The 20061-nt window shown below is 39.3% G+C and overlaps 1 protein-coding gene across 4 annotated transcripts; it reads right to left on the bottom strand.

Annotated features, from left to right (window-relative positions):
• Positions 1-1058: 1058 nt before the first annotated feature.
• Positions 1059-19680, bottom strand: LOC119745986. 4 transcript variants are annotated; one of them, XM_038222727.1, is made up of 8 exons: positions 19532-19680; positions 17169-17238; positions 9865-9978; positions 7816-8348; positions 6416-6775; positions 5089-5199; positions 4240-4341; positions 1059-3588 (listed from the first exon to the last, which is right to left on the bottom strand). In XM_038222727.1, the coding sequence occupies exons 3-8, from the start codon at positions 9953-9955 to the stop codon at positions 3253-3255; spliced, it is 1533 nt and encodes a 510-aa protein (XP_038078655.1). In that variant the 5' UTR covers positions 9956-9978; positions 17169-17238; positions 19532-19680; the 3' UTR covers positions 1059-3252. The 4 variants fall into 4 exon arrangements, with proteins under 4 accessions (XP_038078655.1, XP_038078654.1, XP_038078656.1 ...); XM_038222726.1 differs by lacking the exon at positions 19532-19680 and having other exon boundaries at positions 17169-17383; XM_038222728.1 differs by lacking the exon at positions 19532-19680 and having other exon boundaries at positions 9865-9967; positions 17169-17383.
• Positions 19681-20061: the final 381 nt, after the last annotated feature.

The raw sequence follows: 20061 nt of genomic DNA, 5'->3' as shown, positions 1-20061 counted from the left end.
ATGTCCAACATGGCCGAAGAAATGCTTACGTCGACAGCGATGGTACCAACTACCAACCAACCAGACCAGTCCTGGTCGGGACTGCAGCTTTTCACTTTCATCACTGACATTGTGAACACTACCCTGATCTTGACGCTCAACCCGGTATGCTTGGTTGTCATCCGACGTTCGAACATCCAAGAAACTACCAAGCTCTTTATGATGTCTTTAAACGTCTCCGACTTCTGTATGGGAGCCTTTGGATTTCTTCCAGGCATCATCTACACAGCTTTAGGATATTGGCCGTTTGGTAGTTTCCTATGCAGTGTCCACTTGTCGCTACGATATCTGTTTTTCTGTCAGTGTTTTATGTCATTGGTGCTTCTGACCATTGATCGATATCTTGCTATCGCTTTCTGCCTTCAGTATCCGCGACTGATGACTCTATGCAGAACAAAGACAATCATCATTTGCAGTTGGTGTGTAGTTTCAATGATCGCTTTTCTTGGTAACGCGTTATATGAACGTAAACTGTCAACCATACTACAGTGTCATCGTGAAGGACCATTGGTACTGACGCTCATTATCGTTGCATTTCTATTATCTGGTATCGTTATGGTTGTGATATTGTATGCGCACATCTTTATGATAGCAAGACGCCAGGCACGACGCATTGTAGATGACAACATTGCGATGGGCCAAAACGCACCACAGGGGATAAACACCAAAGCGTTTACTACACTGTAAAACCGTGTGTTTAACTTCTAAACACATATATAAACGCATATCTGTAACACTTTATAAACGTTTTGACGCGTTTATAAATAAACACTGAACACATATATGTTTAACATCTGAACACTAATATAAACACACAACTGTTAAACTTTGTAAACACTTTGACGCGTTTATGAATAAACACTGAACACTCATGTTTATATTTGAACACTAAACGTTTATTTCTTTAAACACATAAACATATGAACATGTTTTATTTACTGTTTACTTTCTAAACACAATGTACTTTTAAACACGTCAATGTGTTTATAGCATAAACACATTGACGTGTTTACAGCATGTAACACTTTATAAATGCTTGGACGCGTTTAAGTACTAAACACATTGACGTGTTTACAGCCTGTAACACTTTATAAATGCTTGGACGCGTTTATAATTAACTTGATGTTTAAGTACTAAACCAATGACGTGTTTACAGCCTGTAACACTTTATAAATGCTTGGACGCATTTATAATTAACTTGATGTTTAAGTACTAAACACTTCCTTTAAATCACCAGAACATATTTTTTTTTTACTTTCGTCTTTTCAAATCCACACGAGCAGAATGGGCATGTAGCCATTGAGTATAATTTTCTTTTCACATATCAAAGAAGGTTACTTTTTTGTTATATTTGGTTTTCTATAGATGTCAAGTTAGAGCAAATTTTGTTGATTCAATTCAGGGGGTGAACACAGATGTGCAAGAAATTGCTTCAGCTGTTAAAAACCTGAGATTTATAATAATCATTACAATTAATCTTGAAATGGATATCAGCAAAAACCATTTATGAAACATGACATAATTCATGATTCTGAAAGTGCCAGCTGTGACGGTAGGTTTGAGAGTGAGGCTACATGTACATATATAATTTTCTTTATCATACGATTAATATTTTTCATATGATCAATGCGCACAATGGAAAAACCTCAGTTTCATAAAAATGCCTTTAATTTTAAAACCAGCACTGATCCTTGTGTAACTTATCATGTTTCATTGATGGTCCTTCGTACAAGGTGGAGAACAGAAATCGTATCAGACTTAAAAAAAGAAAGAATAATTGTGGGTAATTATGCGAATCCAACATGTATATCGAGACGCTGCTGATGAAGAAGGGATATTTGAATGTGTTAACATCTTACACAAGCTTTGTAATTGGTTGGAAACATTTGATTTAATTGATTAAAATGACCCTCAATCAGTAAATTTTGCCAAAAATAAGATTTTTACAAAAAAGGATTTAAATCAGGAATTTGAAAACAAATTCATTTGATTTAAATTGTGATTTAAATCAGTGAGTTAACCCTGGTAAAAGAAACAGTAAATACATCTAAAATGTCTATGTAGATAATCCACTGATACTTAAGCAATGACATTATTCTGGTTCATTTTTGTTCAACATCTGAAATATTTACAATTCACCGAATCACGAGTTTCCCTTTGTGGTTATTTAAAAAGCTTTAAAATTACATTGAAATGAGAATATTTGAAATCGAAAATGTAACAAATTTAACACTTTATGAAATGTAACATATAACACTTGAACATGCACTGCATGTGTGGCGGAGCCAAAAAGTTGTTTAAAATTTTGTGTCATTTATACATAGGAGTAGTTCCCCCTTTCAAAATGCATAGCCTTTGTTTAGTGTTCCCCTGTATGCCTTGGTAGTGTGTCCCCCTGTTTGTTTATTTAAGTCCTCCAGTCCCCCCTATATAAGTTGCCACATGGTCAAGCCACACTTTAGTTTAAGTAGACCAGCAGTGAACATACATGTACATAGATAACACTAATGTTCCTCCTATAACTGGAGTGTGATCCTCATTGCTTGGGTTGTCTGCTTGTCTGGTCAGTGGTGAGTTTTCTTTTGTATTATTGTCTTCTTTTACTTATTTCCAATTATTTACAGTAGTTAAATCAGTTAGAGTTCCTTGAAAGTTTGTTTAGTTTACAGTCTGAGTACAAGTTGATTCTGGTCAGAGTTATCTTTGAATGATTTCCAGTTTCTAGTTTTATACAACTATTCAGATTCCATTTTGTTTCTTTTTACCTTGATTATTTTTCTCAAGGTATTACTGCTCTAATTACTTCTATTGCTGATAGTTGATTTATCCTACTTAATAAGGGAGTTTGGGTATTTTAATGGAAATTCCGTTTAATCAAGTACAATTTGTTCCACTTGATTCGTTTTATGACAGGTTAATCCTGAAAGTAGGGGATTAGTGTCTTCCACTTCCTTTGTGTGCCAGAACTGTTTATTGCCTACTGAATATTCATTAGATTATGTTTCTCATCTTAGTTTCCATGTGTTTTCTTGTTTTTGCAGATTGAAGTTAGAGTGAGCTTACAGATTCATTATAATTTACACACTGTGTTGGTTTTTGGTCTGTCCTTGTTCTCTGGTTATAGTTCTAGGTTTAAACATTGGGTTTTGGTTTTATAGTTTCTTTGGTTTTCGGTCATTTAGTTCCATCACATAGTTCTTTTAAGTCTTGAAGTTATGAACGTTTTTTATCCAGTACATTACTGAAGGACCTGAATTTGGCACTTTTTTTTCCATCAAATGGAATGCCACCTACTACATGTGACTGAAGTGTGCCCAGAAGCTGGGAATAGATCTTTGGATAATCTAGATCGAACACATAGTATACAGCAATCAATGTGAGCATCGCTGATGTTATAGACTTGTCACTGGTTGAGTGGCACATAATGCTTACAGTATCACCAACGACAAATGTGCCAGCAATTGTACCACCTTTTTTTAGAACCAGCAAATGGGGTGGGTCCCGGTCTCCTGTCTTCAAGACTTCTTCAACTTCATCATCTGAGATATCCTGAAAGCAAACCAAGGGTTTAAAGGTTGTGTCAAGACGTATCTGCAACTAGGCACGGAAGTATGGATGTAGTCCTCGTACATTCTGGGTAAACGTTTGCTTGCGATTTTTCATCAGCACATATAAGGGAACAGCTGCTTTTTTTCTGCCTTAAGTGTGCATGTCAGTAACTTAAGTCAAATGCAATTTCCTTACTCTTTGTAATTAAGTAAAAATATAACACATCTTCTAGTGGGCCAAATTCTCAAATTTTGTTCTTGAACACAAAAAATTAAGTGCCTCTTGCGTCTCACATATACCACTAAGCCATGGCCCTGTGGCACACGAGCGCAAGTGGGATAAATAACATTATCTTTGAGCAAATTTGTATATTATACTATATCGCATAGTCCATATCGCTATTCCAAGATGCAAGCAACATTTCAGCTGAATGCGTGCGCTAAACCGCTAAATGGTTGTGTAAAGCGTGTTAGTTATAGCACTCAAGCTTGTGGAACACAGAAATGTAGTGCATCCGTGTCCCACATACCACTCGGCCGAACACAGACGCACTACATTATTCAGTGTTCCACTTGCGCTCGCGGGATAACTAATATAGTTTCTTTTCGCCAGACAAGTTAGATTAAAAGCATAAAATTATCATTCACTAACCTCTTTAATGGTGATGACAGACTTGCTTTTCACACCCTTCCCTTTGTCAAAAGCTGTTGCCTTCTCAACATGGCGGATAACAGGGATAATCCTCTCAGGTTCCTATGGGCATTTCAGAACCAAATAAAAGCAATTTTCTTTCTATATACTCAGTGCTTCAAAAAATGTATCATTTGGTTGCCTAGCTGTTAACCCATTAACGCCGGGGAGCTTGTATAGCCGTAAACCCACTTTCCGCTAATCCCCCACTGTTAAATATATGAGTCGTGCTTGTAGGTGGGGGGGGGGGTTTGGAGGAATGTGCCGCGTTCGCCCCAGCGAACAGAGGCCGCTGTGCAGTAGCCGTAAACCCACTTTCCGCTAATCCCCCACTGTTAAATATATGAGTCGTGCTTGTAGGTGGGGGGGGGGGGGGGGGGGGGGGGTTTGGAGGAATGTGCCGCGTTCGCCCCAGCGAACAGAGGCCGCTGTGCAGTAGCCGTAAACCCACTTTCCGCTAATCCCCCACTGTTAAATATATGAGTCGTGCTTGTAGGTGGGGGGGGGGGGGGGGGGGGGGGTTGGAGGAATGTGCCACGTTTGCCCCAGCGAACAGAGGCCGCTGTGCAGTCATGCGTGTATGCTGGGCATTCGAAACCCAGTGTACGCAAGGCACGGGGTTCACATCCTCTCTTATTTACATCATTATCATATTTTTTTTTTGCTGGACGAAAGCACACAGGCAGACAGGGATGTCACATTGATCGAAATGAAGAATATATCAGGGGAGGTTCATGATAACATACGCCATTCGTATTTCATTCTTAATTAGAATGATATACGAGACCGTATACAAATCTTTCAAAATACCTTTGTTGATGTGCCGATGAGACTTTCCACCACGGTCAGGAAAATCTCCATCTTGTTTAGAATGGAGTCCAAGCTGCTTTCTCCAATGATTTTCAGGAAATCATGAATGACCTGTTAATGAACCAAAAGAAAACCTGTATTCAATTTGTTTTCCAGATAACTGTCAAAGTACATGTCCAACTATATATACCACTAATAATTCTCAAATAACATGTACTGTCTACAGATTGTCACCTGCATTGGCTTTTTGGGAGTCAAATTTGCGTGACCCGCAGTGGTGGAAATTTCAATCAACATGCGCATGTTTCTAGATCATTTTGCACACTGTGCGCACATATATGACAGCGTTAAATACATGTACACAGTTGTGATTTTTCTATGAAGAAGGCCGTCTATAAGAGTGGTTTATTTATTGGTGGTTGAAAATGTACTTTGTCATTCAGATCACTGTGATTGGGAGCTCTTTTATCTCACTTCTTTGAATTGACCTATCGCCGTTTGCGCGCCCCTTTAGACAACCCTATGGAAAATTTCGTACCCTAAGTTTTGTTTGTCTCAGTTGTTGCGTGTTCCGCATCAGTTTGTATATCCTTATAATTGGACAATACTTCACAAGCTGCGTTGACGCGATTCTAACGTGATTCTACCACGATAGGTCAATAAGCCTATGAAAAAGATTTAGTCCGCTTTATAATGACACCTTACTTTTTATACTCTGCTGTCTTGGATCCGGACGACTGATTTCAAAATAGAGGGCCAGCTAGTGAACCCATATTTTTGCCAAGTTGTGCTGATTAAAAGGTATTGACTTGTCCAAATAATAATGTCTATGGCGGGTCCAGATAGTACAGTGAGAGTACATTGTTTGGACAGTTCATGCCATCACGGATTCAGACAACTTGGCAAAAAAAGGTTTGGAGCTTTTGTTTTTAAATCAATGGTCTTCAGTTATCCATAACTGCTGGGGTATACCCCCTTTTTAGATTTAACCAAACTGACAGTGTTAATAGCTCACCTGATCATCATGTACCATTAATTGCGCTGAAAATTTGGATTGATGTGTACACCCGTTGAACGGAAAATCATTTTTTTTTCTCATCTGATTTCACCTGATTCGATGTAATCGGAAAGGTGTGCGGGCAGCACTCCAATTTCACCAGATGTAATATTTACAGATGCGGTCTAACCGCAAAGGTGAAAAATAAACATACTGGCGATTTTGTGATCCAGTCAACAAGTAAACTTCAGAGAGGTGCGCGCTGGGCTTTATGCACTGGATCAGCTTTTTTTGGATACTTAAAATACAGCTTAAATTAAACACACTTACCAGACTGCCATCTTGGTAGCATGGTATTTTCTGCAGGATTGGCTCCATTTTGGAATCTGGTAAACTTTTGATCCATTGCTGGTTGCAGGCGAAGGTTTCACTAAGGAGGAGCATCAAGTGGTTCTTGTTCTTGGTGTTGCCTTTACTCCATTCTCGTCTTACTTCAGCAAGATGATTCTCATAGTCATCAGCAGTCAATGATGAAACGTCTTTCTGCAGCAGATGGACATGTCCCACACGGGGCGCTTTGGCAGAACTGAAGCGTGGATTATCACTCTGCCTTTTTGGGGGTTGTGTCTTCTTCTTTTCAGCCCATCTTATGTGTCTGATTCGCTGACTCAGACACTTGGTGAAGAACGACTTAAAAAGAAAATACAAATTAAAGACATACATAAAAATACAAGGTAAATAGAATAATGGAGACATATTTTTGTAAACAGAATTCAAACAAATTGTTTGCCAAAATAGTAATGGCTTGCCTTATGGGCTCCCTGCACAAGTACTCATTCAACGGCAAGAAAAAGAGAGTTGGGGCAGACCTAGACTGGTTCCAAGTCCATCTACTGCCTATTTTGAATTATTCAAAGTTATTGGGGGCAGGGATTAGTCTGGAAGCCCATCGCAAGATAAATTTGCATGTTTTCGCGCACTGACGCCGCCTGACGTTAAAGATGCTGGGCTAATAGCTTTGGCACATTCTGGAAGTCGTGCGTACTTTGCGAGCGAACCAATACAGTATAGTACGCAAGCGCTGTGTGTCCTGTCCACCGTACTCTATGCCCTCTTTTGTTTGCGCAAGGGGGCCCATACTCAAAGGATGGGAAATTTCAAGTGCACTCCAAGGAAAAAACAATGTAGATGGTTGCAAGATTATTCCACACCTTATATATTTCAGCACAAGTAGAACATGTATTTATAACCAGGGAATTTTGATGCGGATCGAAACACAAATGATGCAGATCGAAACACAAATCCAAAGGTGCTGAAATACCAAATTCCAAGATGTTAAAAAAAATAACTTATTGTCCTACAGAGGTGAGAGATTTTTGAGACAATAATTTCACAATGCACAAAGTTACCCCTCCCCCTTCCCATAGGGAAAGAATGTTGCAGCTTAATTAAGATGCGTGATGTGTGGACCTCATGAAATTTCAGGGTTATCAGAGCCATAGCAACTGCAAATACGCACACGAAATAGGCAATCCCCTACATGTACATGTATATGCAGTTTCTTTCTGGCATACAGATTTCCTTAGCGTAAATGTTTTGACAGGTGTATGCACTTTTTTTACACATGGGATGAATATGGCAACCATAAGTCCATGCATGGTAACATACACATTTTGAAGTTTGTATAGAGACATGCATCTTCACAACAATCACCAATTATTACTCCTTACCCACTCCTTGTCTCCTTCACGTGCAATGCTTGGAAAGGCTGAGAACATCTTTCTTCCAATCATCTGGTACTCTCCTGGGCTGCCTAGTTCCGGATATTTGCAAACGTAGAAGTTCGCTGATTCCGAAATTAGTTCCCTCCAAATCCTTGACTCTGTTGCCGATTTGAGGTGGTGTTCTATACGAGGACTGAATGTGGGAAGTGGGCTCGATGATGTAAGTCGACATGATGTGGGACTAGCCTCACCAGCATTTGATGAGCCTTCAGCAATCGTCACAGCTCGTGCTGGTGATGAGGCCATGCAAGCAGGGGTAGTGTCTCCAGATCCAGTAGCTGCAGTTCCTGATGATGGAATAGTATCTGCAACTGGAGTATCCTGTGTTGAAGGTTGCCATAGTTCGCCTTTCTTCAGAAGAATCAAAACTGTCCCTGCGCCCAGCTCCAGCAACACTTCATCTTCGTCAACATCAGTTCCATCTGCTTCAGTAACCACGCTTACTTGGAGATCCTCTTCAAAACCAAATTTAGTTTTGCCTACGGAAATAAAAGAGATTAATTTTACAGCATTAAGACATGTATACATGTATGCACTATAAAATACAACTAAAGTAACTTGACACAGCCATCTCACCAGGCTTTTTAGTCAAGGTGGGGGAAATTTAAAATAAAATGTTGCAAAATTAACAGTGGGGGACATTTTCGGAAAAGGGTGGGGAAGTTTAAGTATTTTTAACGTGAGGGCGATCATTCTCAATTTTCCCGTCATGGGGGGGGGGGGGGGCGGCGGAACCTTGGCTTAGGTAAATGCCCAGTGTGACGACTGTTTACTTCATTTATAGACAAAAATATGAATCTCTTATAGTCCAAAATGGCTACTATTATACTATAAAGTTGTGTGCATTTACCTTGTCTCCAGATATAATTAAGTAGTCTTGCCAAACCTCGGTATTAATTGATGAGCTTCAAATTCACCAAGTTGCTTACTGGCACAGTTACTCTATTAAAACCTTATGGAAAATCACATGAACAATGATAACATTGTGATATTGAGCCCAGCAAACAAAAACGGGAAAACACGACGTGTCCGGAAATCATGGGAGACTTGAACAATTAAGTTCAAGGAAATTCTCACAATTATTGGTATTACATTTTGACGTCGACAAAACTATTGTAAACAGCAATAATCTTTTATTTGGGGGCTTTCCTTGAACGTGTTCAAGTCTCCCACATGAGGCAACCCTTTGCCCGAGTTTTAGCCCAATTAACAGGCACCTTTATTTTTTTTTTGGCTAAATATCATTGTCTTTCCTCCATTTTTCACATTATTTTCCTTTTTTGTTAGGGTAACTGTGCCAGTAAGTAACAATGTGAATTTGAAGCTCATCAATACTGACGCTTCATGGCTAGACTACATGTACTTGATGATATCTGAGGAAAGGTATGCGCGCAACTTTAGGGTATAATGGTAGCCATTTTGGATCTTTATTATGTCATCATAATCATCCAATCTCTGATATGCATTAGAAAAAGTTTGTTTAAGCAAGGACATGTAAGTAGAATCACCAAAATATACTTTAACGGCAGGTATTAACGATTTATATATATTTGTTTACTTTACATTTGATTTACTCTAATGAAGTGAAGGAGTAAACTGTCAAGTAACACATGTGGGTGCTACTGACTAATAATCAAACTTATATGCAACAGTATTTATCATCAAGCAAACTTGAATCCTCGATTCTGATTGGTCGATCCATGCATGGCAACCCTAGTGCGATATTATACAGTGCTGCATGTACGGTCCATATATATCGCACCCTGCGTATTGCGCTATTCCAAGATGCGAGTGACATTCCAACTGCATGCGCTAAACTGCTTAAAGGTTCGTATAAAACATGCTAGTTCACAATTTACTGCGCCTCAAGTTTGCTTGTGGAACACAGAAAATGTAGTGCATCCGTGTCCCACATACCACTCGGCCGAACACAGACGCACTACATTATTCAGTGTTCCACTCGGACTCGTAAGATAAGTAATAATATTCACATACCTTTTTCAATTAACTCCTGGAGACTGTTGGCTGCAATACTCTTTCGTAGTGACCTACATGTATCACTACTCCATACCTTAAAGACAGGCATATCTGTGAATAACTGGCAAAGTTCTGCAATTATGGATATGTGCAAATTATTGAAAAACAGAAATCATTGCAGTTTCAAGTGGACAATATATTTGTATTTTACCTTTTTTTAAAAACACTTGTTAACCCTGAAAGAGCTTGAGGATCTGCACCACCCATCCTCAGTGCATTTGTTTCCTATTTTTTTTTTTTTTTTAAGAGATGAGCAAACCACGTACCCTCCTACCAAGCCTAATTATAATAGCAAACACTTTTCTTTTAAAGTTAGGCCGTGAAATATCATAGTACCAATGAAATTTGTCAAAACGTGACATTTCAATTCAAGACCATATTATGTGATGCGATCAAGCTAAATGAGTCGTTTGTTGGCAATTGTGATTTTAAAATACAGCCCAAATAGGTCAGTAGGGGTGGAAATTTCAAAATTGACATTTTGGTAAAGTTGGAAGGCTATGTCGTCGCAGAGCTGCCAAACCGGCGTATCGAACATTTTGCCGATTTGAGATTTTGTAGTTTTTAAAGGTTGCTCTTTCAAGTATTTATGCCCAAATTCCTAATTCTTGTCTGGATTTTGAGATTCGGAGCCCTGCCTGTGGCGAATCAGTCAAAATAACAAATCCATAATTTGAGTGACAAATACGGAATTTCGCTGGTTAACCTGCTAATGTAAGGTGTGCTTTCAAAGTACCAACGAAAGTTATTCGTCAGTTTGTTGGATCGCGCGTGCGCTGTATACAGTCCAACTTCAAACGTGAATTACTTGATACAAGGTTTTCGCTTATTCGTCGCTATGTCAGCTCTGCGACGATATGTCCTCTTTCATGTCAAATATTTTGTTTCTGAGAAAAACTCAGGATAGGTAGTTAAAATGTGACATTTTTGCCAAAGAGTTAATATCCAATAACCTGAAATAAAGCATGTTTTTTTGTTGCTTAATAAACACTTCAATTTTGAATCGTTGATTTCTCTGTTAGATTTCTCTGTTTTCTTCTCAGTTTCTGATCTGCCTGTGTTCTAAGTCCCAGAACTTCTGAACTGAAGGTTGTGTTCACGTGGGGTTTTCATCAAATACAATCTGAAAAATAGCTCTCTTCTAAAATGAAGGGAAAAAACCTCAACAATTTGATAAGGGCCAACAAACAACTCCTTCAGCTTGATCGCATTACATTTTTGCTTTAAAAACAAATTTTCATTTGGATATTTTAGAATATATGTTTAGGCCAAATAAAAAAGTCTCCGGTTTGCACGTCGGCTTTGTTTGATGATGTCTCAAAACCGCCAAACTCACTGGTTTGACTGGAATCCTGCTGCTGCACAATTTAAACGTGTTTTTAGATGGGGTTACGATCGAGTTCAAGCTTTATGCGGCCTCTCTGGACTCCCATATATTTTGCACTAAATTTAGTCTGGAACCATTTGCAGGCAGCCGACATTTGAAGAAAAAAAAAGTAAAAAAAAAAAAGCTGTGTCGCCGCACCACTTTTGGGGCAAGCTCCATACCAGAAACGGGAGACTTTTTTGGGGGGCCTTATCATGGTTTAAGCAGAAAAAGGTAAACTGGACATTATCACATACAGAAAGAAGCTGAACGAAAGCAAAAGCAGGTACTGCAATCTAATTTGATAAAATATCAATGCATTCAACTGCGGGGAAAAATAGGATTTACAGGCAGAACAAAAGATCTAAAAAAAAAAAAAAATACCAACAGGAAGAAACAATTAAAGGTGAATTTTACGGGCACTTTAACCACTGCAAATCAGCAACAGGCGTCATCACTCTCAGAACAACCAGGAAAGCAAAAATTACAAGCATTGCCAAAGCTCCATGTAATCTAATTGCAAAAGTTGCAATAGATGTGGGTTTTTTCAACAACACAATTAAGCAACAACACAATTAAGAAGAAAAGGACTTGACAAAGAGGTCATAGAAAAGTGACTGATTTCTACAGAGATAATGAAATATCGTGGCAAACATCTGTTATGAAAGACTTTGTAATTATTTGAGGTACATGTAGCGGTACTAACCTGACTAAGCAAAGATACAGAAACACTATCTTTTGACAAAAGTCATAAGGAAACACATGGGTGATTCCACCCCGACGTGGACATATGACTCAAAGAATTAATTCGCTCTCAGATATTTTCTTTTTACTTTTTAAAATATTATTCCAAATACATGAAGCTATTCCACACAAACGTGGACAAGGCTGAAAAGTGGAAACTGTATGACATCTTCCAAACTACAAGTACAAGCATCACATGTCAAATGAAAATCTTTCATTTGAGTTGTGTGCAATGAGATGAAATGTAAGTAAGTGTGAAACTGTGGTCAAAGATTTGTTTTTCGGGGGGCTAAAATCACTATTATAAGAAAAGAGTTTCATTATACGCTGCAATTTAACAAACTCAGACTTTATGACATGTTAAAAAATGTATGAAGAGGAAGTAACGGGAGTGCATAGTGTGAGTAACAGTACATGTACATGTACCTCCCTCTCTGATTTGACCCCAACTACTGAGGTTTTTTTTTTATATATCTAGCTATCTGGGTTGAATGAAAGGTTAAACATATGTAACTTGTGTTTTGCAGACTACAGGTTGAGGAGACTACAGTTTGAGGCAAATTGTGCACAAATTACTTTTTGTAACGTGAGTGACTACCAACAAAACACATGTTTTCAAAAGGGAATGAATGGGCTGAATGTTTCTTTCCATGTTTTAGTGCCCCTTACCCCAAACATAAACTCATTAATTTTGATTGAAATTATCCCCATATTGTTTGTAATTGATACTCAACACACTAGGCTAGATCAAGATGTCGACTTGTATGCATTTGACAGCTGTGCAAAATGGTAAGTATGCTGAAGGGACACGTGCCAAAATACATGTATCACTCATTATTATTTTGATAGTGTTATAAAACAAACAACACTACAGCTTTTTGATCATCTCTGATTTGACCCTGAATACTGAGGTAAATTTACCGCATCCCTAGCTGCCACAACCCAATTTTATAAGGAAAATTCCAGTTCAGAAAGCCACTGTCACAGAAGAAACAGCACTTACTACCACTGTATCACAATAGCATAGTACAGTAATTGTAAGTATTAAGTACCGTATCTTCGCAGTCATGGTGACATTTGAAGCACTTTATTCCAAGCAAAAGTGGACAAGGCTGACAAACTGTATACAGTCGAGTCTCGTTAATACAAACTCTGTTAATACAAAATTCTGGTTATAACAAACACAAAGCCTTGGTCCCGACTGTGCATTGTATGTGCACAATGAATGGGACTGATGTTCCTCTTAATACAAAATTCTGATATATAACAAACAATTTGGCTAGGTCCGAACGAGTTTGTATTAACGAGACTCGACTGTACAATCAATTTCAAACCAAGTATCTTGTGTTGTGAAAGTCAGATATTTTATTTGAGTGGTGCCACTCAAATAAAATATCTGACTTTCACAACACACGATACTTGGTTTGAAATTGATTGTATACAGTTTGTCAGCCTTGTCCACTTTTGCTTGGAATAAAGTGCTTCAAATGTCACCATGACTGCATGCCTACAGTACTACACATATAACTTACAATTACTGCACTATATGCTATTTTTACTTGTGTGCAACTTTAGTTCAAAAACTTGTGTTTTTGTGGCCAAAATCATGGAATGTCAGTATACATTTTGGCACATTGTTTTGCATGAAAAATGTGAGTGTTTTGTCATGTGAGTTTAAAGCTTTTAAGGCAGATAGAGAGAAAGGTACAATAGATGTTTCATTATGTTGCAGTTCAGGAAATAAAGATTTTATGCTGTGCTAGAAACATCATGAAGAGGAAGTAATGTGAATGATGTAATGGGCATATCGTGGGGCATATCGTGAGTGATGGTGGAATTGCCCCTATAATTACTGGCCATGACAATTATGCATGCATCTTAAAGCAGTTCACACATGTGTGAATACTTATTAATTACACACTTTTCCCCATCATAAGCATGTACACTCAGTGGCCACTTAGAAAATAACTGTGAGTATGTGACCCCAACTTGTTCACCAGTAGACCTCAACACATATGCCATGATGTGAGCATCAAAAGTCTCAGTTTCCATGGACTCAACTATGAAGATCTTTTCATCATTGATGACTAAGACACTTTCCAACACTGCAAATTTTGGCAAGTCATCTTCATAGGAAAGGACTAGACAACAGCCTTGTCGGTATTCATGTCCTAGGATGGCAACACCTGTAGTCCTGTAAACCTGAAGGCCTTCATGCAGCTCAATACCAAGAGTGGCAGCTATTCCATCGACAAGTTGTAGAGTATATTCATTTCTCAAAGTGATGGACTCTCCTTCATTGACAATGTCACCTCTGTACAGAAAACTGCCATTTCCTTGGCCCATGGAATCAAGTTGCTTGAAACACATGTACTTCTGATGTTTCAGACTGATGCTCAGTGGGAGGTTTTTGTAGCACCTCCATTTCTTGGTTTTGAAGAAGCCGTGTTTTGCTTCAAAACGCATACACCATTGATGTCTCAAAGGTCCATACTGAAGCATCTGTCTTGGAAGGTGCACACAGTAGTGCATCTTGGGGGTAATTTTCCCCTTAGGATAGAGAGTAGCAAAGGCTGCATGATGATCATATGTGATCTGAGCAAGTAATGCTGCAGTACTGTGGCTACAATACGGACTTGTAGAGAGAAGTGTCATCTGTACCAGTCTTAGGAAATTGACCCATTTGGCTTCTGTCCTGGGTACCTTCGGCGAGATGATATATGGCAAAACACAAATGAGAGTCATGGTCGCCGCTGACGTTTGTTTAAGTTTTCCCTCTCCTTTTATGTGGTTCATGTCAAGAACTTCAGGCTTAGCCCCTGCTTCTAGATAAGAATAGGGAAAGGAAGCAATTCTAGAGTTCAGCCACTTCAGTGTGAAGTACCTTGAAACTGAGATGAAGTTATGTAGCATGTACTTCAGCTCATGGGGGATTATACCTTCCAGAAAGATATGCATCGGGTCATGCACAATACCTGAACACAGCCTGAAATCTGGGAGATCTTGGAGACAACTTTTACCATTGATGCCCCATTGCTTGCTCCAATATCGCCTTGCAGCTTTCGACAGATTGCCGTCAAGCAAATTACATCTTCTCCTGTGTTCTGCTTCATCCCTAAGGACAAATTCCTTTTCCAAGAACTTCTGCTTCATCTCCAATTTTTCAGTTTCACAATTCCTGCAAGCCCTACTTGCAAACCCAACACCCTCCTTAAAACCCCCAAGCATCTGTGCTGCTGGAGTGTCACATGCAGCCAAGACCACCTTTCCTTTAACGTTGATAGGTGCACCATTGACAGTCAACTCAAGACCTCCTGTAGAAAGACTTGTTGCATCTTTGATGAAGTCACTCAGGAAAACGCTAAGTCCGCATTTTTTGACATCCTTACTCCTTGCTACACCTAAGAGCTGTATGGCATGAAGTTGTGAACGACACTCTGGTGGTATGTTTGCCAAGGTATAATAAAACATGCTCAATTTATGTTTCTTGGTGTGAGATCCAATCGGATTTACGATTTCTATGTCGTCTGTGTGGAAAACGACCTGAAGAGCCTTGGGATTTCTGTGAAAAAATAGATCGGACCTCATGCACAGCCCATCACAAATGTCAAACATATAATCTGGAGGGCTGGTGTGTGGATTATCAATGTGCTTGTGAATGTCTGCCATGCGCAGTAGGTTAGTTAAACTTTGAGCAAAGGGCACGACATAACCAACGACATCTTTTCTCACTAAACTACCCTTACTGGTAACATACTTCTGTCCTATTGTGACACTTTTTGGAGGGATATAGAAGTAATCTTGCTTATATATGGCATCCCTTTTTTTTCGGGTATCAATGTCAGCCAAGAAATTATCCACTGGAATTGTATCCATGAAGTCAAGAGGAACACCCCGATCTCTCAGTTCATCTTTAGCCCTCGACTTGAACGATGCCACATGCTGATCAATCAGTACAGAAACTGATTTAATTACCTCATTCACAGAAGAATGTGTTAAATTGTGTCCACTCTCTAAGGCCAGAGAAAACATAGTGTTTTGGTGTCTTGTAGCTTCGTCTGCAGTCATCTGTAAAGCCTCATTTACAAAAGGTACACCATCCTCATTTTCGTCACCACTGGAATTACTGTCTTCAGCAGTGTTGTCCAACACATTAGGATCAATGTGCTTATGTTTTCGACACATGTGAGCTTTAAATGCACCCCAGCTTTTCGTGGAATAAAAACAATTACTCACACTACAAAAAACAATGAAATTGGGATCATGGCGGTGACATCTAACAACATGCCTGATGAACTGACCATAAGACATACTGACATAGCAGCACATGGAACAGTTAAATTGAGGTGCCTCCATCCCTGAAGTTTTAAGTAACGTACCAATAAAAGAAAGAAAGGAAAAGAGGAAATAGGCAAGAAAAAAGAGAAAAGATGATATTTCGTATAATTTTGTACACAGAAAATTAATGAGGAAAAAATGAGGAAAATTACACAAAAAAAAAAAAAGAATCGGCTTAAAAGAGGAAATTTCACATGCCTGTGTGAAGATAATACAAGTATAAAAATCTACAGCTAAGAATTTAGGTCCGGCTACATGTAGTAATTATAGCTTAACCTATACAGGTATGTGATATAACTACCAATGGGGAAAAATGAGGAAAAGATATTTCCTATAGATGCTTTTGTACACAGAAAGTGAAGAAAAAGAGGAAAATCAAAACCACTAAAAGAAGAAATCAGCTTAAAAGAGTAAATTTCACAAGCCTGAATTCCAACACAGCTTGTTCATTTCAGATTGCAGTACCTACATGTACTTAAAAAAAAGAGCTAACTACAGCAATGGGGGAAAAAATAGGGGAAAAAAAAAGTAATCACAAACTTCAATTAAAGTTATCTACAAACATGTGATTAAGGCACTGCGTTAGTTCCCAAACCGCAATTTGGGGTTACGTCTGTCCCGTCAACAGGCTTAGATAAAAGCCTGCCGACATCGGTAATGTCTCGACTTTTTCAAGAGACAAGACGCCTCTAAACTTATGTAATTGATAATTAAATAGTTTACTGGCACAGTGACAATCAAACTATAGCTTGTTAAATATAGGTTATACAAAAAAATGTATGCAATAGATTATACGTGAACAATGACCTCTTACATATTACACTCTCAAGACTATGCGCGCAGCACATCAGCACATCAAACCTGCCCGACGTTTGTGTTGCCAACTGCAAAGGAGAGAGGCAGAGAACAAGTATGATATGGTACAGCATTGAAACAAATCTAGCATAATATAACACAGAGACAACATTAATAAGGGAATAAATGTGTGTTCGGGAGGTATTATAACAATCTGTTAAAGACCGGTGTGAGTCTGGATGGGTGATAATTACCCGAGGCAAAGCCGAGGGTAATTATTACCATCGAGACTCCCACCGGTCTTAAACACTGACCGAACACATATTTATTCCCATTCATAAATACTTTTTCGGTCGAAAACCCCCAAATCTTTTGGTCCAAAAAATAAAAACAAGTCAAAAAGTAGACGTTGCCAACCATTTTGTTCAACGGTTTTACTTCATGTTTTACAAAACACCCCTCTGAATATAATATGGAATGCCCCTCCACAACTCGTTACCTTATAAGGACATTGGCGTGCGCGTCGCGCGTACGGGGCGATGTCGCGCAAAACGCAGCTGGGCTGGTATAGTGTAAATTTCGAACCATGAAATACTGATTCACTGCAGGTACTATATTGCGCATGCCTACGTGAAGAATGGGGTCGGTAGAAAAACCGCAAGAAGACTATTTTGCATTATTGGATTATTTTTAAGGAACTTCTATGATATTTTTTTTTGACAAGGCCGGCCTTGTTTTTTTATACCTCCCCCCCTGGTTCCACGCCTGCGCACATTTACCAAAAAAAAAAACGGAACGAATCGCAAAAAAGTCCTAAAAAGGCCTACGATCGGAGCACGCAAGTGTATGTATGAACCTGCAAGCAGAGTTTGAGGCCCATGGATATCGGATCCATGTAAAATCAAAAAAATTCTGTAGCCTGTAGGCCTTATCTTACTGTGACTGTGAAAGCAGAAGGCCTAGGCCTATGCCGGCTCTAGCACAGAGTCTACTCAAATGTGTGGCCATAGAATAGGGTAGCCTATCCACCACTAGTACTAGGCTAGCATGACTATCATGACTATAGGCATAGCTTAGGCCTAACGTAATAGGCCTACATCATTCATGGCGATTAATTAATTTGAATAGACCTAGCATGCCCAGGGCAATGTACTGTAGGCCCTGAGTCATGCTAGCATTTGGCTAGTTCAGTTGTGAACACAAAGAGAGGGTAAAATGTTTTAATGGAAATATTTTTCGGCTTGAATGTCAATAGCCTACTCAGCATACATATAGGCTAGCCATGCTTAAGTTGTACTTGTAAGTTGTACTTTTTGTAGCTGCTACAAAAGTGCTAGCCTATAGGCTGCCCTAGGCCCTATACCTTGCCTACGTCTACGGTCAGACAGTCTAGGGTCTACGTACGTCATGGGGAGTTTACCATGTGGCCTATATAGTCGTGTTCCCTAACGGGGCGCACTCTGAAGCCTACCCGACTTTCCTCGTGTAGAGTTGCCAAACCTCTTATTATTATTAATGCTTGCGATTTAACCTCTGTGAACAATTTCAGTTTCATAAAATTTAATCAGAAATTCAAATAGGTGGTGTCCGAAAAATGGGCACAAATTGGCAGAGTGTTCCTAACATGGCGCACTTGAATAAATCTCAAAAAATTCCAAATTAACATTTAAGAATTTCTGTAAATTTGATAAATTCTGACATACCCAGCCAGATGTTTGTCACAAGGCATTTTCAAAGGGTTCACTTTTCACTTGAAAATGAAATTGGAAAATCACGCCAAAATAAATTGTTTTTTCTTAATTTGTTACGGGTAAATAAACTCGCGATTTGAACAGGAGTGTTTCGAACTTGATGAAATTTTACTTTCTTTGAAATTTCAGTAAAAAGTTTTGCTCTAGATAGGCCCTAGGCGCTACAGGCGAAAAATCAAAGTGCGCTATGTTGGGGCCGGCCGCGCCACGTTAGGGTACATCAAGAATCGGCACAGGTAACGCTTTCAAATGCACGCACGTTGTCACACACAAATTGAAGGTAGATGCGTAGAAAAAGGACCGCGTAGCTAGCTAGGGGGTCTGACGATTGTTTGTAAGCCCAGGCTAACGACGATGTTAGGCCTAGGCTCTTGCCTAGCCTAGTCCGAGTAACTTGGCTGCACAAATCAACTTTTTTAACATTTGGACTGGTTTGGCGATAGTAGCGTCCAAGCGCAAACTTGCGTTGAAATCCCTGCGTGTGACACTTCAAAAAAAAATAAAAAAAATAAAAATAACCTTGATCATTTTCAGCCCCAAATAGCCATAAAACGACAAGATATGCAGCCTAAGACATGTAAGATATTTGTAGACTTCCCTGATTAAGTGGGTGGTACACTGGTTGACTTACCATCTGGACGGAAAGTGGAATTCGCAGCTACATTCCGACAATATTCCGACACTTGAAACGGCTGTTTTAAGTGCCGCGCGATGGCAGCCCCTGCGCGATGGCAGCCTCGAGGAAACATTCGGTATAATGCAAGCACTCCTTTGCACGCAGCAGCATCATGATTATGCACACGTCACGTGAGCCCGGGGTCACATGGTCATAACAACAATAGCCGACAATTCAAATACATTTTACGCGAACGCCACGCAGTGAGAACGTGAGAAGAACGTGAGAAGAACTTGTCGGAATATAGCTGCAAATTCCACTTTCTGTCCAGCATGTCCAGATGGTAAGTCACTGGCAGTATACCACCCACTTAATCAGGGAAGTCTACAGATATCTTTCATGTCTTAGGCGGCATATCTTGTCGTTTTCTGGCTATTTGGGGGCTGAAAATGTTCAAGGTTATTTTAATTTTTTAAATTTTTTGGGACGTGTCACACGCAGGGATTTCAACGCGAGTTTGCGCCTGGACGCTACTATCGCCAAAC

The sequence above is a fragment of the Patiria miniata genome, unplaced genomic scaffold, assembly GCF_015706575.1.
Source record: "Patiria miniata isolate m_02_andy unplaced genomic scaffold, ASM1570657v1 HiC_scaffold_7, whole genome shotgun sequence".
NCBI classification, from domain to species: domain Eukaryota; kingdom Metazoa; phylum Echinodermata; class Asteroidea; order Valvatida; family Asterinidae; genus Patiria; species Patiria miniata.
Note: the sequence above shows the minus strand (reverse complement) of the source record. Positions and strands in the feature narration are given on the sequence as shown.

What these genes read in the sequence shown, in the direction of transcription:
- LOC119745986 (XM_038222727.1), bottom strand. Translation starts at nt 9,955, where the DNA reads ATGCCTGTCTTTAAGGTATGGAGTAGTGATACATGTAGGTCACTACGA. An exon ending in CCAGGAGTTAATTGAAAAAG is followed by an intron (nt 8,349 to 9,864) that starts GTATGTGAATAT and finishes TTATTTCCGTAG; the next exon opens with GCAAAACTAAATTTGGTTTT. An exon ending in TCATCGGCACATCAACAAAG is followed by an intron (nt 4,342 to 5,088) that starts GTATTTTGAAAG and finishes AAATGCCCATAG; the next exon opens with GAACCTGAGAGGATTATCCC.